Source organism: Tenrec ecaudatus, chromosome 15, assembly GCF_050624435.1.
Source record: "Tenrec ecaudatus isolate mTenEca1 chromosome 15, mTenEca1.hap1, whole genome shotgun sequence".
NCBI classification, from domain to species: Eukaryota; Metazoa; Chordata; class Mammalia; order Afrosoricida; family Tenrecidae; genus Tenrec; species Tenrec ecaudatus.
The window spans coordinates 110,733,481-110,760,188 of NC_134544.1; the positions used below are offsets into that span (position 1 = coordinate 110,733,481).

The 26,708-nt window shown below is 40.3% G+C and overlaps 1 protein-coding gene and 1 non-coding gene across 3 annotated transcripts in view; both read left to right on the top strand.

Annotated features, from left to right (window-relative positions):
* The window catches only part of CAB39L (calcium binding protein 39 like), a 162,357-nt gene that overhangs the window by 71,130 nt on the left and 64,519 nt on the right, over positions 1–26,708 (top strand). Inside the window, exons 2-5 of one of the 2 annotated variants that reach the window (XM_075532560.1) lie at positions 11,974–12,112; positions 15,741–15,830; positions 20,802–20,950; positions 23,366–23,530. In XM_075532560.1, coding sequence (XP_075388675.1) covers positions 20,849–20,950; positions 23,366–23,530 — 267 coding nt within the window. In that variant the 5' untranslated portion in view covers positions 11,974–12,112; positions 15,741–15,830; positions 20,802–20,848. The remainder of the gene's footprint in view (positions 1–11,973; positions 12,113–15,740; positions 15,831–20,801; positions 20,951–23,365; positions 23,531–26,708) is intronic. The other variant, XM_075532559.1, reaches the window with a different exon arrangement.
* On the top strand, positions 2,896–3,028 carry LOC142428443 (U11 spliceosomal RNA). The gene has a single exon (XR_012780344.1). It is a non-coding gene; the product is annotated as a U11 spliceosomal RNA (small nuclear RNA).

Here is a 26,708-nt window from a genome sequence, read left to right on the forward strand (position 1 = left end):
GTTAACCAGAACAACAAATCCAGAGACACTCATAGATGTGTAAGAGAGAGCTTTATGTCAACGAGCAATTGTATATTAAGAAAACATCCCAGCCCAGTTCAGATCAAATCTATAATAAGTCCGATAATAGGCCATATATCTGATACTAGGCCATACATTCCTCTTTAGACTTACACAACTCTGCGATAATGCTGAATGCAGGAAGATCACAGCCAGTAAGTAGGTGGAAAGTCTTGTGGATCCAGTGGTGGTGGAAGTATCTCAGGGCTGGTGTGGGTCTCCCCGTGGCTCCTGGCTGCTATCAGCATAGCTCCATGTGGCTTGTCAACAGGAATGTCAAGCAGAGAGAGAGTGTGTCCAACCTCTGGGGAGGAAGATAGGATCCCCAGAATCCTTAGGAGAAGGCCAGGCCCACACAGAAGCATCATTGGCTATGACTTGATTGATAAACTAGACTCCACCCCTTCGCTCTAGTTGACAGATTATGTAACTGCCACAGATGCATTGATGCAAACTATCATAAATACTTTGATTGCATGTATTTCTCCCTGTGAGTCCTATCCAGAAAATAGTTTTTAAATGGCCATTCCTGGACTTTTCTGAAAAAATTTTAAATGCAGCATTATTTTAGCTTTTTTAATATTAAAGAAGTTTAAATTAAGATTACAGTAAATATCATAAAAGAAAACATATGTGGATTGTTTAATACACAACCAGTTTTCTCTGTAAACTTTCACCCAAATCACAATGAACAATACAAAAATATATGCTTTAAAAAACAAAAAGGAGCTAAACTAGCAATCTCCAAGAAATAATTTTGGAAAGGTCCCTCTCATACTCATTGTCAATTATAAAATACATTTATTTTAAAAAGAAGAAGGCTCATTTTTTAATCAACTTTCTTACAGTGAGTTAGCAGCTTACTAATGCTTTTTATTGGCCTACCTTTGGAAATCATATGATTTTCTTTTTTGGCTTATGAGAATAAACTTTCATGGGAAATTAGAAGTATTCTTGAAAAGCACAGTTCAGACATAAAGAATTGGAAATACTCATTAGCTATTTACAGACAAACGTGTTCCCCTTGAAAATATTGTAAGTGGGATTAAAGGCATTTTCTTCTAGCCCATCCACACACACCCCCAACACACACACACACACACACACACAAAATATTCCTTTCTATGGATGTCACTGAACATGTTCAGGTAATTCACATGAGTGGTTTTGGACTGCCTTCAGAGACCCTCACACATTAAGTTGGGAATATAGAATGTTTGATTCTATAGGAGGGTAGAGAATCCTGCCAAAGTCGGCCTGAGTTTCTTAGGAGCAGATCTAAGCAATCTTTCTTGGCTTTTGCTTCTGAATCTGAGCCAAGTACAATTCTTTATGAAATTTTATAGTCAGGGGAGTATCAGAAATGGCATTTGTTTGACTAATGCCTTGAAAAGCATGACACTCAGATACCCCACAATCTGTACTTTTTAAAAAAGAATTATTTTTTATTAATTAAAAAATAAATTTAAGAGAGGTGTTCTGATTATGAAAGTATTTGCGTGGAGACCCGAGGCTCATGTGTTGACCACTGGAGATCCCCTCATAGAGGGGTTTAGGAGAGGAGATGAGTCAGTCAGGGTGCGATGTAGTTCCGATGAAGAACACAGCTTTCCCCCAGATCCTGAATGCTTCCTCCCCCCAACTACCATGATCCGAATCCTACCTTGCAGGACTGGATAGGGCAGAGGTTGTACACTGGTACATACGGGGGCAGGAGGCACAGGGAGTCCAGGGTGGATACCTTCAGGACCAGGGGTGTGAGGGGCGATGCTGGGAGAGTGGAGGGTTAGTGGGTTGGAAAGAGGGAACTGATTACAAGGATCCACATGTGACCTCCTCCCTGGGAAAGGGACAGCAGGGAAAGGGGGGAAGGGAGACTCTGGATAGGGCAAGATATGACAAAATAACAATCTATAAATTATCAAGGGCTCGTGAGGGAGGGGGTAGCGGGGAGGGAGGGAAAAAAAAGAGGACCTGATGCAGAGGGCTTAAGTGGAGAGCAAATGCTTTGAAAATGATTAGGGCAAAGAATGTACGGATGTGCTTTATACAATTGATGTATGTATATGTGTGGATTGTGATAGGAGTTGTATGAGCCCCTAATAAAATGTTTTAAAAAAAAGAATTAGAAAAAAACATTTATAAAAGAATTTTTTTGGAGCCAGAGTGGAAAAAGAAAGAAAGACAATATTTGCTTGCTTTGTTGTACAAGCGTTGAGGTGGGGAAACAGCAGAAAAGGTGGAGGGAAGAAGGGAAACGTCAAGCATCTCATAGCCATCCAGCCCACTTGCAATGGCCACTAAATTTTCTGAAACAACTTTAATCCGTGCATAGTTGTCCTCATGTTTTTATTTGCTTTTCGGGTAGACCTGGTGGTGTAGTGATTAACGTGCACATGCCCAAAGAAAAGCTCAGAGGTTTGAACCCAGCAGCCAGGTCACAAGAGAAAGGTATGGCAGTCCATTGCTGTGGCGATGACAGCCTTAACAGCTTTGGGAACTAAAGTCCCATGACCATTGAATGTTAGCCTGGGACTGCCATGTATTTGCCATTTTAACGCCCCGTCTGTTTTCTTATGTCATGTATTAGTCTGGTAGACATGGCTTTACCTTTGTGAATGAGTGTTATGGAAAGTTTTATTCTATTACCAACCTTCATTGTCTGTGCAAATAGTGTCTAGTCACTTAAGAGTTTGAGCAATTTGATTATTACAAGTCAACATTCATGTATTGAAGTCTGAAGCCATCCTATACGTGTATAATTAATTTCCTTTCCTCAACTGTGTTTTAAATTCCATGTACTAGTGATTCTTTCAAAAAAATTAACTTATAAAAAAAAAGGGCTTCTGTCGTTAAGTGGCACACGTACGGCATCTCTATTGCTCTACATGCGGAATCGACATCAAGAGATTTCGGAAGCGTAATTTTTGCTACCTGGGCTGAAAAAAAAAATTAACTTATTACCTAGGCTGCTATAGCCGCCAAGAGTGGTGAAGAAGCCCAGATAGTGCTCAGCTATCAGAAAGAATTGCTTCTCACGCCATTCTGTGTGACCATGAAGTGTGGATGGGATCAGCTATCAGGCATCAGAAGACCCCAAACAAACAACCGTTTTGATGCAAACGAGGAGGCTCTGAATGGAGACTCAAAGCCCATCTGTAGACAACTGGACATCCCCTAATGGAAGGGTCACAAGGAAGGGATGAGCCAGTCAGGGTGCAGTACAGCACTGATGAAACACACAACATTCCTCTAGTTCTTTAATGATTCCTTCCTCCGCTGCCCCTACTACTATCATGACCCCAGTTCTATCTTACAAATCTGGCTAGACCAGAGCATGTACACTGGTGCAAATAAGAGCTCTGAGAGTAGCAATACCATGAGGGTAGAGGGGAGGTGGGGGTAGAAGGGGCAGGGAAAGGGGAACTGATTACAATGATTGATGCACAGCCTCCCTGCCAGGGGAACAAACAATAGAAAGGTGGGTGAAGGGAGACAGTGGATGGTTTAAACTATGAAAATAAAAATAACATAAATTATCAAGGGCTCACAAGGGCGGGAGGTTGGAGGAGGGAGGGGAACAAAGAAGAGCTAATACCACGGGCTCAAGTAGAAAGAAAATGTTTAGAAAATGATGATGGCAACATATGTACAAATGTACTTGATACAATTGATGTGTAGATTGTTATAAGAAATATAAGAGCCCCCAATAAAATGATTTATTAAAATTAAAAAAAGAAAAGCTTCTGGTGTCTTATAGGCCTGTCTTCCAAACAAGCAGCCATCTAAGTGAGGCATCAACTAAGCCTACATGAAGGAAGCATCCCAGCCTGTGTGATCCACGAACTGTAAATAATAAAATCCAAACTTGAGAGGGGAAATGGTATCAGAGTTTAAATTGTGGACCCTTTGTTTTCAGCAAGCTGTGGATGACCATGGAGGTCCACAATCCATTAGCAGGGTTTCCGCATGGATTAAGCCTCTGGTGAACCCCCTCTGAACATAGTCCAGGATATGGATAGCCTTACTCTCAGAGAGCAATGTGAAGTTGATTAGAAATATAACACCTTATCATTTGATCTCCCTTGTGATCCATTTTAAGTTTATTTCAGTTTTTAATATTTTCTGCTTTCTTTCCGATTGAGATTTTTCAGTTTTGTGTAGGCTTTCTTGGTTTTGTTGTTGTTTGCTGCCTGTTTGTGTTTTGTATAATTTTCTTTCCATAGAATCCATGATAGGTAAATCTGTAGAGACAGTGATGGGATTAATTACTACATAGGGGCATGGATGCATAGTGGTTTCACCTTGGGCTGCTAACTATAAGGTCAGCCAGCAATTTGAAACCCCACAAACGGCTCCTTGGGAGAATGCTCGATCTTTCTACTCAGAAACTCACAGCAGGCAGTTCTACCGAGTCGCTACGTGTTGGCTTCTGTCCGATGGCAGTGAGGTTGGTTTTGGAGAGGCATAGTTGGGGAGAGTGGGGGCAGGTGAGGAGCCAGCAATGATCAATATGGTCGAAGGATTAAATCATATGATATGTGAAGTATATGCCAATCAAACTCTTTTAACCCCCAAACTCTATTGGACAGTACTACTTAGAGCATTGGTGATGCTGTCTGGTAAGCTTTGGACTGTTCACCACAAGGTCAGCAGTTTAAACTCACCAGCCACTCTAAGGGAGAAAGCTGAGGCTATCTGCTCCCATCAAAATTTGCTGCCTTGGGACAGAAAAAGCAGGACCCAGCAGAGTGCCTGCCTGAATAGTCACCCAGGAGAAACCATTGTTCAGCCCAGGGTACAAAACGGCACAGCAATAAAACCTTTGACTTGGAGAAGCAAAACCATGCTCCCAGGAAGCAGCAGCAGTCACTACCCACGCTGGTACCGGCAAATGGGTAACAGACCAACAGCCAAAATGAAGGCTTGACGATGGACCAGAAAAATTTTTGGAAATCAGGAGAAAAGCCCTTTATCCAATGATTCTTTGTGGACAGCCTTCCTCCTGACATTACTGAGAAAGAAATGAGGAAACTATTTGAGAAATCTGGGAAGGCCTGCAAGGTCTTTGATCATAAGGATTAGGGCTTTGTCTTTGTCCGCTTGGAAACATGAGCTTGAGCAGAGATTGCCAAAGTGGAGCTGGGCAGCATGCCACTCCGCGGAAAGCAACCGCATGTGCGCTTTGCCTGCCATAGTGCATCCCTTCCAGTCCAGAACCTTCCTCAGGATGTGTTCAACAAACAACCACTGAGCGTTTGGGCCAAGCTGCTACAATGGAAGGAATTGGGGCCATTGGTGGAACCCCGCCTGCATTGAAGAGTGCAGCTCCTGGAGCTGAATTTGCTCCAAATAAATGTCATCAATACTAATAAATTGGTGGTCCACTTCCCCAAACCTGTCAAAGAAGGACCCTTTTTTGGACTAGCCAGAATTCTACTCTGGAAGAGTGTTAGGGATTCCTCTCTCTAGTTGAGTCTTTCCTGCCTGTTCTACCCTTGGGAGCATGCTGGAGGCAAAGGGCAATGGAGGGGTGGTGTTTCACAAACCAGGTCTGTGTGGTATATTATTTAACAAGTCAACTCATTTCCATGTGGTGGATTCCTGATTCACAATATAATGATGTTAAGGTTCTGGAGGAAACCATGGCAAATATTGATCCAGTTAGCACCCTATTTATCTTGCTCATTCAGTTTTTATCCCATCTGGGTTTGTTGGGTTCTTTTTGTGGGGGCTTGGGGGTGGGGGGGTGTTGTTTTTTTCTTTCTCATCCTTTCATCTCCCAACCCAAGACACTGCCACATACACTACAAAACCCAATTATCCCCAATGACCCTAACTCCATGCTCAGTTCACTCCTAGGTCAGAATTCAAGCAAATGTCCACAGAGTTTACCAACAGCATATATACATACAGTTCTATTATATATATTGCCCCTAATGGAGACATTTTCTTTTACAGATTTTCATTTTAATATGTCTTTAAAAATTGTGTAAACTTCTGGTACAGATAGGAACTGGAAACAGGGAATCCAGGACAGACTTCCCTCAGGACCAGTGGTGAGAATGGCAATGCCGGTAGGATGGAGGGAAGGTGGGGGAGAAAGGGGGAACAGATTATAGGGATCTACATATAACCTCCTCCCTGGGGGACGGACAGCGGAAAAGTGGGTGAAGGGAGACATCGGACAGTGTAAGATATGACAAAATAATAATAATTTATAAATTATCAAGGGTTCTTAGGGGAGGGGAGAGAAGGGAGGGAGGAAAAAAAATGAGGAGTAGATACCAGGGACTCAAGTAGAAAGAAAATGTTTTGAGAATGATGAGGGAAACAAATGTACAAATGTGATTGACACAATGGAGATATGTGTGGATTGTGACAGGAATTGTACAAGCCCCCAATTAAATTATTTAATTTTTAAAATTTTGTACACTTGCCTCCATCTTTGTCTTGGATGAGGACAGACTAGAAATGGCCCCTTTGTGTCTTAGGATGCTGCCATTCACAGGTTTTTGGTAGGCCCAGAGCAGCCTTGGGGACAGGATTGCTGTCTCTTGAAGTTCTCGCAGTAACGCTTAGCTTTGCCTGTGTTCGGTAGTTATGGTGTGCATGTTTTTATTGTTATGCCATGTTTGATTCGTCCCTGATACATTAAATTGCCCGAGAAATGGAGCAACAGTGCAGAATCAACTAATTAAAATATATTTTAAGCCTAAAAAAATTACAGCCTAAGAAACCCTTTATAGGATTGTTATAAGTCAGAATCAACTTGGTTTTGTTGGTTAGTTAGTTTACTCTGTTCTAAGTTAGAATAAGTTGGAATTCATGGCAGTGGAGTTAATAGATTTGTGTAGCTGTAGTTTTACCATATAATGTGGGATGCCATTAACCTTTCCATGTTATTTAATTCTCGTAAACATTTTCACACTTTTAAACAAGATGTGTAGCGCTATGAATGTAAAACACAGAACCACAAGTAGTTTATGTAAGATCTGATCAATTGTAAGACATAACTAGATTTAAGAGATAAAATGTTTTGAAATAAAGTAAAGTATTTAAAAACTTATGAGTGGGTATAAAAAATGTTCATGAAAAAGAGGAATTAAAAAGTAATGGAATTTCTCTGCAAACTCTTGAAACCCTTCCTGCACTAATATTTCATCAAGTGACTATATCATAGCTTCTTTAATTATTCACCAATATTAGTTATTGTTCTCCATTTTTTACTGTTATAATATACCTTACAGAAGAAAATTTTACCTATAAAGATAGCCTTTGAGTTTATTTTCTTAGAACAGATTGCTGGGTGTAGAACTGCTGGTGAGAATAGATGAGCCAATCAGTTGCTGTTAAGTCTATTCCAATTCATAGCCCCTTCCTGTGTGTTGGAATAGAACTGTGAGCCACAGGGTTTCCAGGGGCTGGTGTTTGGAATTAGATTGCCGGGATCTCTAGCAGACCTTGGCAGACATGTCACTTCATTTGTATTCTTTCTATTTGTAATGAATAACTGCAAGTATGGGCAATAAGCTTTCAGTTGTATGAATTGAAGACTATAGAGAAATAATGAACATCCAAAGAGCAGTAAGACTCCGACGTAGCTCAGGGTAGTAATTCATAAAAGACTGACTAGGAGGGTGCTTTGTACGTTCCGAGTGACTGGATAACAGAGAAGGGCTAACGGGTAACCGAAGAAGAAAAATAGAGCCCATCTAGCTTGTGTCCTTCTCTACTTCTTCTTCTGCATGCCCAAAAGATCTCATTTAAATGAAAATACCCAAGGGAGAAAAGTCATACTGAAATAAGATGATTGACTTGATGGCGTCAGCGTTCGGCTATTGACCAGTCGCTGTAGCCAGGGCAGTAGAATACTCTGGCCACACGTGGGTCACGTGCCTGCTCTTAACGGTGAGAGTGGTGTGGGATTGGGTAGAGGAGCTAGGGTGTGTCACCAGAAGAACTATTTCCAAATACTTCTGTTTTTCATATTCAGTTACCTATATTTCTATCCTTAAGAATATTTGTATTTCTATCACTATAAAATATATTCTTATCTTGAGGAGTTCTATTTAGCTTCTTAAGTTGAATTATTTTATTCCTGCTTGAATGAATTGCTTTTATAAATTAGTATTCTCCCACATGCCTAGAAAATCGTATTTAAAACGTTCAGGAACCATTTCTGATTTTTAGCATTTATTTTGTTCAACTCCTTGTAGGCTTGATCATATCACATCTTTTTGTTAAATATTTAGTAAGAGTACACAATTTGTTCACATATCAATGGTATGTTATATAGAGATTTAACTATGCTGCGATAGACTTTCCCTGTCAGAACTCTAGATTTTCATGGTTGTCTTATGGCAGGTAGTTTTGGGTTGGTACAAAGCCAAGCTGATTTTTTTTTGTTTGCTTCTCAGGAATATGTTTTGAGAGAGGAATATTTCTTTCCATTTAAAACCACAAGACATTCAGAATTTTGCCTAGGGTAATCATTATTCTCAACTAGAAAAAACTCCTGTCTCCAATCAGGTTTAGACCTTTTTCCTGATTAAGAAAAAGCTCTTCTGTTACAGATGTCTGCTTCCGCTCCATTTTTATTTCAGTTGGTTGTTGTTGCTGATTTCCTCCCCCCTTCTCGGTGGTGTAAAACCTGTCATATAGGATTACATTCCCTCATCTCTCTTCTCTGTAGCTACATCTGTACATGCACATATCTCAATATCAACCAAAAAATTTAATGCACTCCATCGAGCTAATTCTAACTCATGGCAACCCTATAGGGCAGGGTCGAACTGCCCCTGTGGATTGGGGAGACTAATTCTATCCGGGAGTAGAAAGCCTCATCTTTCTTCCTCAAAGCAGCTGGTGATTTTGAACTGCCAACCTTCTGATTAGCAGCTGAACTTGTAACCCATTGCACTGTATCTCCTTCAATATCTATAAGAGGGCTTGAAAAAAGTTGTGGGGAACAAAAATAGAATTAAATGATGATGAAATTTTCCCTAAACTTTCCTGTCATACATCTACATGCATTCTGCATCTTCTCTCCACTGTTTTAATGTATTTGACTTTTTCTAGAATTTTGAATTACTCTTTATGTGTCTTTCCCCATTTTATTTTGAACCCTTTAAGGATAATTCATTTTACATTTCCTAGTTCACTGTGTAACCACTATGCTACTAGGGCTCCTGATTTATGCACATTGTAGTTGCTGAGTAAATTTTGAATAAATATATATAGACTATGCTGATTTAATTGTCCTCAATTGGTTTCCTGAGGTCTCATTTCTGCTTTATGCAGATTTGGATGGTCATGGTACATTTGGAGTATGTGTGTTTATGTATACATATGAGGGTAAGCCATGAAATATGACTGTGAGGGTTCCAATTCATACATACACAGGTTAATTCCAAATAAAATCTGTTTAGACACGTTCTCTCAGAAATAACCTTGTCTAGTCCCATTAAGGGGCCTTAAAAACAAAAGATCCATTAAAAACTGGTTTCTGAGGGGATCTGCCACACCAATTAAATTCAAGCCAAAGAAGTCAGGTCAGAAGGTTATGGTGACCGTTGTGGGGGATTCCAAACAGATTTTTAAAAATATTTTTAACTGAGAATTAGGTGGGGGGTTAATATTTCAGATAATCAATTTTGTAGTCAACAATGTAAACTACTTATCCTCCCTCAAGAGCTTGCCCTGCCCACCTCCCTATTCCAAAGGGATGATATTAATAGAATTTCTTAAAGAACACAGGATGATCATAGGAACTTACTTTGAAGTTTTTTGAAAATTGAAACATATCAGATAAGTAAAAGGCCAGTAAAATGTGCCAACGAATTTTTCCCCCAACTTGACAAGGTCCTAATACATTTTCAAGAGTAGCAAGTTCCTGCAGGCCTGGATAGGACAGAGGCTGTACACTGGTACATATGAGGGCTGGAGGTACAGGGAATCCAGGGTGGATGATACCTTCAGGACCAAGGGTGTGAGGGACGATGCTGGGAGAGTGGAGGGTGAGTGGGTTGGAAAGGGGGAACTGATTACAAGGATCCACATGTGACCTCTTCCCTGGGAGAGGGACAGCAGAGAAGGGGGGAAGGGAGACTCCAGATAGGGCAAGATATGACAAAATAACGAGGTATAAATTACCAAGGGCACATGAGGGAAGGGGGAAAGGGGAGGGAGGGAAAAAAAAAAAGAGGACCTGATGCAAGGGGCTTAAGTAGAGAGCAAATGCCTTGAGAATGATTGGGGCAGGGAATGTATGGATGTGCTTTATACAATTGATGTATGTATATGTATGGATTGTGGTAAGAGTTGTATGAGTCCCTAATAAAATGTAAAAAAAGAAAAGAGGAGAAAAAATGATTAGGGCAAAGACTGTACAGATATGCTTTATACAATTGATGTATGTATATGTATGGACTGTGATAAGAGTTGTATGAGCCCCTAATAAATTGTTAAAATTAAAAAAAAAAAAAGAGTAGCAAGTGCCGTTCAATGAACAGTTCACAGGGAAACCTTTGCCGGTCCACCTTAAAGCTTGCATCTTGCCCTTCTAGACTTCTTTTTATTCCCCAGGCTTGAAGAACATTGAAAAGGAATGCAGTTGGAGTCTTGCTGGACTAGAGATATCTGTCCTATCTCCTGCAGAGAATTAATTTCAGAAACAACCTTTCCTGTCCAACAAGAGAAATGTCCACAGCCCCACAGCCCTCATGCTTCACTTTAAAAAAATTAAAACAGAACCAGCATTATTTTTGCTTGGCTTGTTACTTATTCTTGAAAGTGGAAAAGTACAACGGGGCTAGTCCATGACAGTGTAGTGCTGCTTGGTCCCTCAGAGCTAATCCTGGGGGTCAAATTCACACGATATCCTCAACAAAATTATAAGTGCCATGAGTTACGTGTTGACTGCTAACGGCAAGATTGACAGTTCAAACCTATCAGCCGCCCTGTGGAAGGAAGATGAGGCTATTTGCTCCCATAAAGATGTACAGTCTCAGAAACCCTGTCGCGGGTTGCTGTGATTCGGAATCTATTCCATGGTAGCGTGTTTGTTTGGGTTTTTGAGGAGGTGTTGATCTATTGTCAGTCTGCTGGACTAAAATAGCATCTTCTGTCAGTTTAGCTGAACTCTAATGTACTATAAAATCTAAGGTAGGTTTTATGGGAAATTTATTACCACTGCACTAGCTCCAGAAGATACTTTAAGAACTTTTCCTTCAGCCATTATGGATGTTAGGAGTTAAAAACATAATGGATTTGAATAGTAATAAAACAATTAGGAATGCATGCAATATGGTCTACCTAATTTTAAAATATGATGTTCTATCTAATGTTAAGAATGCCTTGATTTCACAGCGCAGATGATGCCCAGACAGTGTTAACCACTTGCTCTGAGTCAGGCATTGAATCCATTACTACTGCAAGACTAGATAGAGGCTTCCTGATTGTTAGGTGCCATGGAGTTGGTTCCAAACCATAGGAACCTTATGCACAATGGAACAAAACTCTGCCAGGCCTTGCATAGTCTTCACCATTATTCTCATGCTTGAACACATTATTGCAACCCCTGTGTCAATTAATCTTAACCCAGCTTTCCTCTTTCTCACTGCCCCTCTACATTACCAAACATGATGTTTGAGGTATTAGTTTATTGTGCCAACCTGGTCGATAAACACATGTGGGATTAATTGAAGGGCAGAGAGGTAAATGGCTCTCCTGTCTTGTCTCTTGCTCTTTGATCATCGGACCAGTGTGTGGCTGCCTTGCTTGTTCTGTGCCTCAATTTGCAAGCTGCACTACCTGTGGGGCACCTAACCCGTGGACTGTGTCGCTGTAATTTGAAGTTCCTTCAAGACCTGCTTCACCACACCATTGGAATTTGCATCTCTTGAGTTACAGACTGTTGGACCCTGTCATTTGGCTGACTGTTGGTGACCTGCCTTGCTGTTTGCTGCCTGTGCCTGGATAGCCTGAATTGCTCTACAGAGGACTACCCAGCAGCCCTCAAGACTTGAAGGACTGCCAGTGTCTCACAGGAGTGAGTTGCACTGATCCATTTGTATTGCTTTATAATTGAATTTACTGTTTATTTATGTTATCTATATCTCTCTCTCTATATATATATGTATAATTATTAGCGGTCTGGTTTTGTTTGTCTAGAGAACCCTGTCTAACACAATATCATTCTCCAGTGATTAGGCTCTCCTGACAACCTGTCCAAAGTATGTAAGATGAAGTCTCACCATCCTTGCTTTTAATGGGTACTCTGGTTGCACTTCTTCCAAGACAGTTCGGTTTGTCCACTCAGCAGTCAATGTTACTTTCAATATTCTTTTCCAGCACTACAATTAAAATGCATCGATCTTCTCTGGTCTTGCTTCTTCAACGTTCAACTTTCACATACATATGAGGCACTTGAAAATATTTGGGTCCCCATGCTCCCTAGAAGAATGCACTTCAGAGGCCAGTACTGACATTGTAGCTAAGGGAGATGGGTGCTTCTGATCGGGAGCAAATGAAGAGGGAAGGAGAGAGAGTGGAACACTTCCTGGCCCACTAAGCCCTGAGGACAGTATTCCTGTTCAGAGCAGTCAGTGCACAGAGAGGAACGTATCCAGCCCCACCACAAGACACGAGGCCTCTCACTGACCCGTAGCACTACAGGGGACAACACTGGAGACAGTGCGGGAATTCTGCCTGATCTGACCCCACCACACAAAATGAAACACTGAGAGCCTGCATCAGAGGAGCACGGGGAGGAAAGCAATGAAGTCCCCGAGGAATCTCAAAAATATGCTTTGGGACCAGGGCATGGCACCCCATCAGACTCAACTGGGAAAACACTCATCAAGGTCAACAGACAGACCTAGAACTATTTACAGGCTTTTCTTTTTTTGCCTTTAGTTTTTGTTGTTATTGTTGCTGTTTTTGTTTTCTTTTGTTATATTTTGCTTTGTCTTATTTCTGTGCTCATTATTGACTTTGCATGTCTATCTAGATAAGATAGGTGGGATAAACAATCCGGAGGAGTAAACAATGGGCCGATGGTTCTGGGGACATGGGAGAGGGGGAGACAGGGGAAAGGAAAGGGGGTGTCAAAAAACCCAGGGACAAGAGAACAACAAGTGATCCAAAATAGATGGCGAGGAGAGCATAGTATGCCTGGTAGGAGTTAATCAAGGGCAATGTAGCTGAGAAGAGTTATTAAAACCTGAATGAAAGCCAAACATAATAGTGGGACAAGAAAGTAAAAGGAAATAGAGGAAAGAACTTGGAGGCAAAAGATATTTATAGAGGTCTAAATATGGGCATATACACATGTAAACACATATATAATGATAGGGAAATAGATCTACATACGTATATTGTTAAGTATTAAGGCAGCAGATGGACATTGGGCCTCCACTCAAGTACTCCCTCAATACAAGAAAACCTTGTTCTAATAACCTGGCATTCTGTGATGGTCACCCTCCCTGACATGATTGCTGAAGACAAAAGTGTGCATAAATAAATGTGGTAAAGAAAGCTGATGGTGCCTGGCTATCAAAAGATATAGCATCTGGGGTCTTAAAAGGCTAGAAGATAAACAAGTGGCCATGTAGCTCAGAAGCAACAAAGCCCACATAGAAGAAACACACCAGCCTGTGTGATCATGAGGTGTCAAAGGGACCAGGTGTCAGGCATCAAAGACCTGGAACAAAAAATTGTATCGATGTGTATGAGGGGGAAGACAGAGTGGAGATCCAAAGTCCATCTGTAGCCAATTGTACATCCCCTTACAAGAAGGGTCACAAGGAAGAGATGAGCCAGTCAGGGTGCAGTATAACACTGACGAAACACAGAACCTTCCTCTAGTTCTTTAATGCTTCGCCCCCCCACCCCCCTACTGTCATGACCGCAAATTATACCTTACAAATCTGGCTAGATCAGAGCATGTACACTGGTACTGACAAGAGCTTGCAACACAGGGAATCCAGGACAAACAAACCCCTCAGGACCATTAATGAGAATAGTGATACCAGGAGGGGAAGGAAAACGTTGGAGAGAGGGGGGGAACCAATTGCAATGATCAACATATAAGCCCCCTTCTGTAAGCTCCCTTCTGGGGGACAGATAACAGAAAAGTGGGTGAAGGCAGACAGTGGTCAGTGTAAAACATGAAAATAATAATTTATGAATTATCAAGGGATCGTGAGGGAGGCAGGGGGGAGGGGGAGAAAATTATCTGAAACCAAGGGCTCAAGTAGAAAGCAAATGTTTTGAAAACGATGATGGCACATATGTACAAGTGTGCTTGATGCAATGGATGGATGTATGGAGTGTGAAAAGAGCTGTAAAAGCCCCCAATAAAATTATATATTTGGGCCAGGTGCACTCTAGTTCTCAAAGTAACATCCTTGATTTTCAATACTCTAAAGAAGTCTTCTACAGCGGTTTTACCTAATGCAATGCATCTTTTGCTTTCTTGAGTGCTGCTTCCATCAGCATTGATTGTTCCAAGAAATATAAAATTCTTGAGGAATATAAAATCCTTGGCCATTCAGTCTTTTCTGTTTATCATGGTGTTACCTGCTGGACTAGTTGTGAGAATTAAGGTTGGTTTGTTTTTTACGTTGAGTTGCAGTCCATACTGAAGGCAGCCATCTTGATCCCCATCAGCAATGCTTTAAGTTCTCCTCGCTTTCGGTGAGCAAGGTTGTGTCCTCTGTGTAGTGTAGGTTGCTAATAGCCTTCTTCCAATCCTGATGCCACATCTTCTTCATATAAGCCTTTTTTTGCTCAGCACACAGACTGAGTAATTATGATAAGAGAATACAACCTGTTATACACCTTTCCTGATTTTAAACCATTCAGTATTCATTTGTTCTGTTCCCACAATTGATTCTTGATCCATGAATAAGTTCCAAATGAACACAGTGAAGTGTTCTGGAATTCTCATTCTTCTCAGGGTCATCCATAGTTGGTTATGATCAACACAGTCGATTGCCTTGACATTGTCAATTAACACAAGTAAACACCTTTCTGATATTCCCTGCTTTCAGGCAAGATCCTTTTGATATCAGCAGTGGCATCCCTTGTGCCGTGGCCTCTTCTGCTAAAATGTGTTCAATATACATACAAATAAATACTTGTAAAACAAAAACAGTAGATATTAACATAGTAGTTTGCAACTTTTCCCCAACCTTTCTTAATTTCCTCCAATATCATTCTGAGTATATATTTAGATATAATGCAATGTTTTTATAGTAATATAGTATTCATTTTATAGATAGCATTGATTTATTTTACAAAATAATAATTTATAAATTATCAAGGTTTCATGAGGGAGTGGGGAGCGGGGAGGGAGGGGAAAAAAAATGAGGACCTGATGCCAGGGGCTTGGGTGGTGAGCAAATACTTTGAGAATGATGAGGCAATGAATGTACAAATGTGCTTTGCACAATTGATGTACGTATGGATTGTGATAGGAGTTGTATGAGCCCCTAATAAAATGATTTTAAAAAATCCTATTGATGAATATTGAGTCATATTTCAATATTTTTCTACTTAGCATGATGTAATTATGTAACGAACAAAATATTGTATATGCCAATTAATAGTAGCACCCAACCAGCTATTCCTGTGATAGAACCTCGGCTCTAATTCTAAGTATCTCCCTCCTATAGCTCAATTTCTCAAATCTGGTTCTTCAGGATTTCCACCAGATCTGTGAACTACCTCCATGTCCTCCCAATAAATTTTCTTCTCTGCTTAAGGTAATCAAAGTTCGTACTTGCTGTATGTGATCAAGGCATCCAATGGCACAAACTTACATATTTATGTATGTATATTATAAAGCAAATCAAAACCTGGTGTGAATTTTGATGATAAAGCATAAGATATGATAAAGAGTTCCTGCTTTCAGCAAGGATCCTTAGACCGCTCTATTCCCCAAGTTGGGAAGGGACTGGGAAAGGAGACTTTATCTACTCTCAGTCAAAGGTACTTCTCAAGGAGATGTTTAAGAAGCATCAGAAGGCATCCCAATCAGACCCAATGCTGATATTGAACATTGGCAGCACATTAAAAGATAAAGCATGTGGAGGAACTGATGCCAGGGTCTTATGTGGAGAGAAAGTGTTTTGAGAATGATGAAGGCAATGAATGTACAAATGTGCTTTACACAACTGGTGTATGTATAGATTGTGATAAGAGTTGTATGAGCCCCTAATAAAACAGTTTTAAAAAAATGATAAAACACGTGAAGATCATATTGTGATTCTCAGTGGGTGGTGATGGAAGATAAAAATAGCATTAGAAGAACAACTTCCCTCTTTATAAAACTCAAGAAAAAAATAAAGATGTACAGGCTTTCCTTTAATGTTTTTTTTTTAGTTTATGGACTTTATATAAATAAAGGCAGAATACATTCAAAATGTTTATGGAGGATGGAGCAGGGTGGCTGGAGGGAGAAAACTGCCATTGGATAGCTGGGCCTACTTCTGCTGTGTGCTACCTGCATAATCTTGGATAGACACAAAGCTTTGCATAAGGTAGTATAATAGATTTTAGGTCAAATTACGCCTATGTGACAGCATAGGTTTGCCAAAAACCAGAAACTATTCAATTGCAGAATAGGATATATTGTTTTACAATAATTTATAGCTCCTCAACCCACTTTAACGTTTCATGCTTTTTGTTATTATTTGTTATTCCTGCTGTTTTCCAGTTGACATAGATTGTAAGTTTCTGATTATACGCGTTAGTATCCTTTTTCCTATTTCTACACTACCTTCAAAAAAAACCCAAAATTTACAACTCAGAAAAATCTTTTAGGCTAAAGACATTTTAATGTCTTTCATAAAATGTTTTATACATTTTAATTTGGTATAAAGCTTGATGAAACTCAGTACAACAGCTTTTTTTTTCTTTCCACAGCATGACAGCTTTTTATAAAAAATCATTTTATTAGGGCTCATACAACTCTTATCACAATCCGTACATCCATTCATTGTGTAAAGCACATTTGTACATTCATTGCCTTCATCATTCTCAAAACATTTGCTCTCCACTTAAGCCCCTGGCATCAGCTCTTCATTTTTTGCCCTCCTCCTCCCCTGCTCTCCCTCCCTCATGAACCCTTGATCATTTATAAATCATTATTTTGTCATATCTTGCACTGTCCAATGTCTCCCTTCACCCACTTTTCTGTTGTTCGTCCCCCAGGGAGGAGGTCACATGTAGATCATTGTAATTGGTTCCCCCTTTCCAACCCAACCTCTCTCTGCCCTGCCCGTATTGCCACTCACACCACTGGTCCTGAAGGGATCATCCGCCCTGGATTCCCTGTGTTTCTAGTTCCTATCTGTACCAGTGTACATCCTCTGGTCTAGCCAGATTTGTAGGGTAGAATTGGGATCATGATAGTGGGGGTGAGGGGCGAAGCATTTAGGAACTAGAGTAAAGTTGTATGTTTCATTGTTGCTACATCGCACCCTGACTGGCTGGTCTGTTCCATGTGACCCTTCTGTAAGGGGAAGTCCAGTTGTCTACAGATGGGCTTTGGGTCTCCACTCCACACTCCCCCTCATTCACATTGATAGGATTTTTTGTTCTGATGATGCCTGGTACCTGATCCCTTTAATACCTTGTGATCACACAGGCTGGTGGGCTTTGTTGTTTCTGAGCTAGATGGCCACTTGTTTATCGTCAAATCTTTAAGACCCCAGATGCTATATTTTTTGATAGTCAGGTACCATCCGCTTTCTTCACCACATTTGCTTATGCACCCATTTATCTTCAGTGATCATATCGGGGAGGTGAGCACACAATAATATGATTTTTTGTTCTTGGATGACTGATAACTGATCCTTTCAGCACCTCGTGATAATGCAGGCTGGTGTGCTTCTTCCATGTGGGCTTTGTTGCTTCTGAGCTAGATGACCGCTTGTTGACATTCAAGGCTTTAAGACCCTAGACACTATATCTTTTGATAGTCGGGCTCCATCAGCTTTCTTCACCACATTTGCTATGCACCCGCTTTGTCTTTAGAGATCATGTCGGGAAGGTGAGCATCATGGAATGCTAATTTAATAGAACAAAGTATCCTTGCATTGAGGGAGTACTTGAGTGAAGGCTCAATGTCCATATGTACATGCCTGTATTTAGACCTCTATATATGCCCTTTGCCTCCTAGCTCTTTCCTCTATTTCCTTTGACTTTCCTCCTGCCCCACTATCATGCTCAGCCTTCATTTGGGTTACAGTATAATAACATGCACAAAAATGAGACAGAGCAAATCCAAGCAACAAAAGAAAACAAAACAACAACACCAACAAGCCAATGACCAAAAAAAAAAAAAAACCACACAAGAAAGAAAAGCTTATAGTTAGTTCAAGGACTGTTTGTTGGCCTTTAGGAGTGTCTCTGGTTCGAGACTTATCAGGAGCCAAACCATAGCCCCAAAGTCTATTTTTGGTATTCCCAGGGGACTTCGTAACTCTGTTCCCCTTGCTGTTCTGTTGCCTGCCTTTAGTGTTTTGCCTCAGTTTGGTGGGAGCAGATTTGGCGGAATTCCCACACTGTGTCTCCAGTCTTGTCCCCTGTAGGGCTATGGGTCAGTGAGGAATGGTGTCTCATAGTAGGGACGGCCATATGATCTCTGTGGATTGGGTGCTCTCAGTGGGAATTTTGTCCTCAAGGCTTGGTGTGGCAGGATGTACTCCACTCTCTCTTCCTCCCCCTTCATTTGCTGCCATGTTCTCTGATCAGATATGTCCCTTTCCCGGAGCTGCATATTCAGTCTGAAATAAATTCTTCTCGGGGAAGGGGCAGGTTTCCACGTAGTTGGGATTGTGGCTGGCCCCTGAGACTTCTCCACTGGTTCCCTGCTCCATGCCGGAATGTTGCATTCACATCTTGGAGCACTGGGTTGAAGTCTGGTCCCTCTTTCCCTGTGGAGATATAAACAATACCCTCCCCATGGGTGGGTTAGTGCCCTGTGCCCCAGCTACCCATTTCTTTTCTTCTCCCCCTCTTCCCCCCCTCCTTTTTAGTTGGCTACCATATGTATACCTGGATTTGCTCTGGCCCCTGCCATACTACATGTTCTTTGCCCCAGGAATGTTTGTATACAGTAGTTTTGTTTCCCTATACCCCTTTTGCAAATTTTTTAAAGCTTACCCTGCAGACCCATGTTGTACTTATCCTTTTGTGCTTGGTTCACTTTGCTTAGCATGATTTCCTCCAGTTCTTCCCATGCAGCGATGTGCTTCATACATTCATCACTGCTTTTTAGTGAATTGCAGTACTCCATTGTATGTATATACCACAGTTTTTTAATCCATTCATCTATTGGTGGAAATTTGGGTTGTTTCCAACTCCTTGCAATTGTGAACTCTGCCATGATGAACTTTGGAGCACAGATGTCTGGCCGTGGTTTGTCTCTTGCCTCTTCTGGGTATATGCCCAGTAGGGGGAGTGCTGGGTCATATGGTAGCGCAATTTCCATCTGTTTTAGAAATCGCCAGATTGATTTCCATAGTAGCTGTACATACTTAGAGGCCCACCAGCAGTGGATGAGAGTTCCTGTCTCCCCACAGCCCCTCCAACACTTGTTGCTTTCTGATTGTTTGAATTGGACTATCTTTGAGGGTGTTAGGTGGTATCTCCTTGTTGTTTTAATTTGCATTTCTTTTATGGCTAAAGATTGGGAACATTTTCTCATATGTTTATTGGCCATGTGAATTTCTGCTCCTGTGAAACTTCTGTTCAGGTCCTATGCCCACCTTCTCAGTGGGCAATTCGTTTTTGGGTTTTTGTTTTTTTTAAGCTAGCAGAGTATTTAGATTTTAGAAATAAAGCCTTTGTCTGATGTGTCATTGCTAAAGATGTTTTCCCAGTCTGTGGACTCTCTTATTACTCTCTTTGTGAATTCTTTCCATATACACAGGTGTTTTATCTTCAGTATATCCCACTTGTCAGATGTGTCTCCTCTGTGTTTGTGTCCTTCCCTATTTCTGATAGCCTATGTATTCCTTGCTCCAAAGTTCTCAAGTTGGTCCCAATTCCCTCATTGATGGCCCTAATAGTTTGGGGTTTTACCTCGAGATCTGTGATCCACCTTGAGCTTATTCTTGGGCATGGAGTGAGCTAAGGGTCTTGCTTCATTTTTCTACGGGTAGATATCCATTTTTTCTAGCACCACTTGTGGAAGAGGGCATCTGCTTCACATTTGACATTTTTTGGGCCCTTATCAAAGATCAGTTATCTGTATGCTGATAATTTTATTTCTGGGTTTTCAGTTCTTTTCCATTGTCTGAATATCTGTCATTGTACCTGTACTATGAGGTTTTGACAACTACGGGTGTATAATATGTGCTAAAGTCAGGTAAAGGAAGCCCTCACTCTGTCTTTCTTCTTGAGGAGTTCTCTGCTAATTCTGGGCTTCTTCCCTCTCCATATGAAGTTGGTAATCAGTTTTTCCATTTCTTTGAAGAACGATGGGGGCAATTGTATTGGGATTGCATTAAACGTATATAGTGCCTTGAGCAGAACTGACATCTTTACTGTATTGTGTTTTACAATCCACAAGCATGGGATAGTCTTCCATTTGTTGAGGTCACTCTTGGTTAGCATGACAGCTTTTAATATTTCAATTTGCTGTTATTAAAAACCGATGACAACATGTTTTGATATAGCAATTTAAGCATAGTAAGAATTAAATTTAATTTTTTGTTTGTTTTTAGTATTCCATCTTGGAAGAAGTGATTTCTAGACATCAAAAAAAGAGAAAATGCCTTTGTTTAGTAAATCACACAAAAATCCAGCAGAAATTGTGAAAACTCTGAAAGACAACATGGCTATTTTGGAAAACCAAGACAAAAAGACAGACAAGGTATGAGCAAAACAATAATATTTTAAGTCCAAAATATTTTTAAATACATATATTTTAAGTTGAAAACCTCATCAAAGAATCTCTGGTGTACCTTTAGGGTCTCCATAAACATATTAAAATTTTAATTTCTAGTTTTATGAAGCTATGATTGTTTAGTCTATTATTATCTAAAACTTTTGAATCTCTAAAACTCTGAAGTCGCTATCTAAAGGCAGTACCAATGTTGGGTTCCTCTGTACTACAGAACTTACAGCTCTAAGGATGCCTCCCAGTTTCTGAGGTCGTACTGTTACATCAATACAAAAGGTAAAGCCTCTTAATCCAGCGATTAGTAACAAAGTCTACAGCATTGTAACCTCATTTAAAATTGTTTTAAAATAATAGTTAGAGGTACTTCCCTCATAGCGAGGAACTTTGTGATTTTAGCTACTACATACTGGGTTACATGTTGGTCTGCAAACTGAAAGGCAAACAGTTCAAACCCACCACCTGCTCCATGGGAGAAAGATGAGGCTTTCTACTCTTGTAAAGATATAGTCTCAGAAGCCCACAGAGGCATTTCTGCTCTGTCGTATAGGGTTGCCATGAGCTGGAATGAACTCCAAAGCAGTGAGTTTAAGTTTATAAAACGTTTTTTATAGGTATGCTAAAATCTTCATATTCAGTGTTTTCTAAAATGACTTATTTATAGTACAGTTCAAAATGTCTGTGAAATAAATGCTAAGTGGTCATATAGATGAGAGCCCTAGTGGGCTGCTGACCACAATGGCAGAGAGTTTTGGGTTGTTTTGGGGGTATTTTGGTGCTAACAGGTAACTCTCAATTCCGATGTATTATATAACGTGAGATTTTCTAAGGGATGTGGAATATGTTTAAAATTCAAGAATATCTTAATACTAAGCCAAATTTTGACCAAGATAAAATAAAAAACACTTCATTAAAGAATAAATAAAAATGGGTATTAGAAAAAAGGTGTGGTCTCTCTCTCTCTCTGCCTTCACCTACCGTTTTCACTGAGCTGAAGAGCTGTTGGAGCCCTGCCATGTTTTCCACTAACCTTGGATCCACATGCTGGCCTGTGATGTTCCTGCATTCTGCATCACTGCATGTGGCTGTGAGAGTCTGAAGAGGGACTTTGGGACTAGTATCAGACTTAAGGACTTGACTTGGACTGGACTGGAATGTTTTCTTGATATATAATCCCTTCTTGATATAAAGCTTTCTTACACACATATGAGTGTCACTGGATCGGTTTCTGTAGTCAGCCTGACCTAACACAGTCATCACATTACATTTGTTTTAAAATATGTAGCAAATAAGTTTTCCTTAATCATTTTATCGGGGGCTCGTACAACTCATCACAATCCACGCATACTTACATTGTATGTCGAGCACATTTGTACATCTCTTGCCCTCATTCTCAAAACACTGGCTTTCCACCGGAGCCCCTGCTATCAGCTCCTCATTTTCCCCTCCCTCCCCGCTGCTAGACTACGCTGTTTTTCTTTCCCTACCTCTATCCATTCTTTAAGGAGCCCTGGTCAGCGTTGGATGCTAACTGCCAAGTCAGCAGTTCGAACCCAAGGGCAGCTTCTCAGGAGAGGATGGAGCTCCCTGCTCCTGTAGAGATTTCCAGTCTCAGAAGCACTGCCGTGTCCACAGTGCCTGTGAGGTGGTTATTTTTCATTCAGATAAGGTTAATCATTTTAGACATTTCAAGTGTACAATTGACCAACTTTCAGTGCATTCACATCATTATGCAGCCATCACCACTAGCTTGCATTTTTGTCATCTTATTAAGCAGTCAGTTCCCATTTCTCCTCCCTTCTGGCAACTATTGATCTACTTATTTATGAATTTGTCTGTTTGGGGCATTTCATATAAATGGACTCCATCTGTGGATACTGTAGCTGACTTCTTTTTCTTTGCATAATGTTTTCAAGATGCTGTCAAGTTATGCTTGTGTTTTAAGATTTCATTGTTAGCAAAGAAGACAATGATTATTTACAAAGGATAAGAGGACTGACACAGAAAATGTATGGGTCTTATTGTAAATAGAAGCTATTATTTCTAAGTGTGCAAAGCAAAGTCATTATGATTTTATGAATAAAATTTATACTTAATTCCTAGTTAAGTTAGACAATGTCAGAGTGTGCTTCAAAGAGTTATCTCAATTATGCTAATTAGAAGTACTAAAGCCCTGTTGTACATAAGCAGAATTTGGTAACTTTTTGAAAATAAAAAAAAGCAATGCCTACTTTCAGGTTTTTTTGTTGTTGTTATTTATAACTGTATAGTATTATTTGACTATATGCAAACAGGATATAGAAAGTCGGTTGTTTTTTTAAATTTCTGTTTGTGTTTACCTGAACACACCTTTTCTTCTGTACTATCAGCATACTCTTTTGTCGTTAGGCCTCAGAGGAAGTGTCAAAATCCCTGCAAGCGATGAAAGAAATTCTATGTGGTACGAGTGACAAGGAGCCCCCAACCGAAGCAGTGGCTCAGCTAGCTCAGGAACTCTACCACAGTGGGCTGCTGGTGACTCTCATAGCTGACCTGCCGCTGATCGACTTTGAGGTAAGCGCTCTCAGGAGCAGGGCTCTCTGCTTCCCGGTGTGAACATCTGTGCCGATCGCTAGTTGACTCGCACTGTACTTACTGTCAATAGTATCGGAAAACTGAGTGAGGAAAACTTCTCAAATCACTTGAATCTTTTCTAAAAAGTATTGTTGCGTTTGGTGCAGCTGGGTAGCAAGAGCCATTAGTAATAATAAAACATAACATTTGCCATTTCAACATTTTTCACAAATACAATTCAGGGCCACACATTTTTTCCTCACCTTGTGTAGTCATCATCAGTATCCCATTCCAAATGTTTCCATCACCCTTAACTCGGTGTCCCCTCAGCAATGAGTCCCCTCCCCCCTTTCCATCCATTCCTGGTAAACACTAATACATTTTATTTTATTCTGTGCACATTTACCCATTCTAGACATTTTATATAAGTGGAACCATTCTATATTGATTCTTTAGGAACTTATGTCACACAGCCAGCTGTTGTAATTAAAATTCTGTACCAAGAGCTAAGAATAGTTTTAAATATTTTTAATAATTGTAAAATGTATTTTTTATTGTGAATCAGGTGGGGCTTGTATTTCAGATGATCAATTGTGTATTCAACAAATTAAAGTACTTCACAACCCCACCCCACCCCCACACCCATAGGTTGCCCCCACTCATCTCCCTTGATTACTTTTCCCCTTCTTTTCAAATACTTTCTTCCCCTTCACCCACTTAACACCGCCCACTCTGGTCACCCTCAAAGTGTGTTTCCGTTGGCAAGAAAACCTTGTTCATGGTTTTTTTTTTTCTTTAGCAATGGACTCATACAATATTTTCATTTTGTGAGTGACTGAGTTCACGCTGCATAATGTTCTCCAGGACCATCCATGTCATCATTGTTTAACAAGGCATAGCATTCCATTAAATATGATTGCTACTTTTTAAAGAAATTGCATGCACCCAGTTTACCTAAGTAATAATTACCTAAGTAAAACAACAACAATAAAATACTACAAATATAAGTGCTGAATATTTGTAGGCATTTCATCTCTATGACACAGCTAACTTCAAGTAGTGCTTTTTCGGTGAAAAATATGTACAAGAGGTAAGTTTGGGCTTTGACTGGTTTGGTGATAGGAGTCCTGGTTTTGATTTGTCACTTTATTTCTATTATTGTAGTTCGAGATTTTGGGTTGTATCAGATAAATGCATTGACTTCCGTGAGTTCTCTGAAATGGGAGATAGGCAAATTTCTTGACTAATGTGCTTTTAGGTTTATCACTAAGCAAGTGAAAGGAACAGTAATTACTGTGATTATAAGCTTTAAGTCCAAGATAAAGTCAGGGCTCTGAGGGTCCATGTTGTCTGGGCAGGTTAGGTGGGAGATTGTTCACTGGCTACCTGAAGGATCATAGAGCCCTGGTGGTGTTGTGAGTTGTGCATTGGACCGCTAACAGTAGGGTTACCAGTTCAAAACCACTAGCTGCTCCTCAGGAGACAGAGGAGGCAAATTTCTATTCATTTACAGTCTCAGAAACCCACAGAAGCAGTCCTAGTCTGCTTATTGAGTTACTATGAGTCTGAACTGATTTAATGGCAGTGAATTTGAAGTTTATGGAGTGAGGAGCAAGATCCAAACTCTGTCCCTCAAGTTGTTTTCTGCACTGTTCTAATTACCCTGTGCTATCTTAAAGACATTGAAAAAAAAGCATTGCCATGGAGTGAATTCTGACTCACAGTGACACCCTGTGTGTTCCAGAGTAGGGCAGTGTTCCATAGACTTTTCAATGGCTGAGATCCTACAGAAGTAGATTTCCAGGATTTTTCTCTCTCTGAGTGAATTTGAACCATCAACTTTTAGTTGATTAAAAAAAATCATTGCATCTAATTGATGCCAATTAATAGGACAGGGTAGAACTGCCCCTGCAAGTTTCTGAGGCTAACTTTATGGGAGTAGAAAGCCCCATCTTTCTCCTGAAGAGCACCTGGTGGTTTCAAACGTAGGACCTTGCTGATTACAGCCCAACTCACGACTCACCACCAGGGCTTCTCTTTTGGCTGGTAGTTGAACAGAAATCGTTTCTACTAGCAAGGTTCTTCTTGTTACCTTAAGCCTTTGAGGAAAAAAAAGAACTAGATAATGAGTAGTCTACTTTGACAAATGAAGGAGGAAAAGAAGACGTTTTCCACACTTGGAGTAAAGCAGGTTGCTAAGAAAATAGCTATTTTCAGTAGACAAGACAATGAACATGGGTTGAGAATCACTAGGAACAGGAAGCTAGGGCCAATAGCAGTGATGGTGGCCAAAGGCAATGGCGGCATGGGCTGTCAGAATCTGTGTAATTAATCCACTTCTCCTTCAGGATTTGAGAGGCACGTGACCCAGCAGGGTGAGGGCAGTACTGAAGGAGCCTGCTGTAATGTGAATATAGACTAATAGGAGGCAGAACTTTAAGATAAAAACTATTTCCAAAAAATGAAACTATTCTAATTAATTATAGCTAGACATTTCCCTTCTGCTAAACCTTAAAATTAGATAGAAAGAACCATTTCTGCATATTTTATGATTAAAGAAAAAAGACTATGGCTGAGACCGCAAGGCTCCTGACTTTTGTGGGCCAGGATCAAGCTCAGCTTGGTTTTTGAGGTTTGGCCATTATTCAAGCAAGACACAAATTTAGACTCTGTGATATGTTTCTGAAATACACTGTGATAAAACATTTTAAAGCAGTAGTTCTCAACCTATGGGTCGCGAACCTTTTGGGGGTCAAACGACCCTTCACAGGGGTTGCTCGATTCATAACAGTAGCAAACTTACAGTTATTAAGTAGCAATGAAAATAATTTTATGGTTGGGGGGGTCACCACAACATGAGGAACTGTATTACAGGGTTGCGGCATTAGGGAGGTTGAGAACCACTGTTTTAAAAGAAGGTGTACTTAAAAAAATAACACCTTCCCCTTTGGTTCTATTACTGTGTGATCAAGTCGTGAAGCCTTAAAATATAAACTTTGACTATATTCATGCATTTAATAATTTTACATATTCACTAGGGCATTAATTCTCTTGGATTACACTTGCTGTTGGTTCTGTTTGGTTGTTCATTTAACTTTGTGCAGTTGTGGGGACAAATTAAGATTTTACAACCTTGAGTAGGGAAATACTATATCTTATTAGGTAAAATTTTATGTTG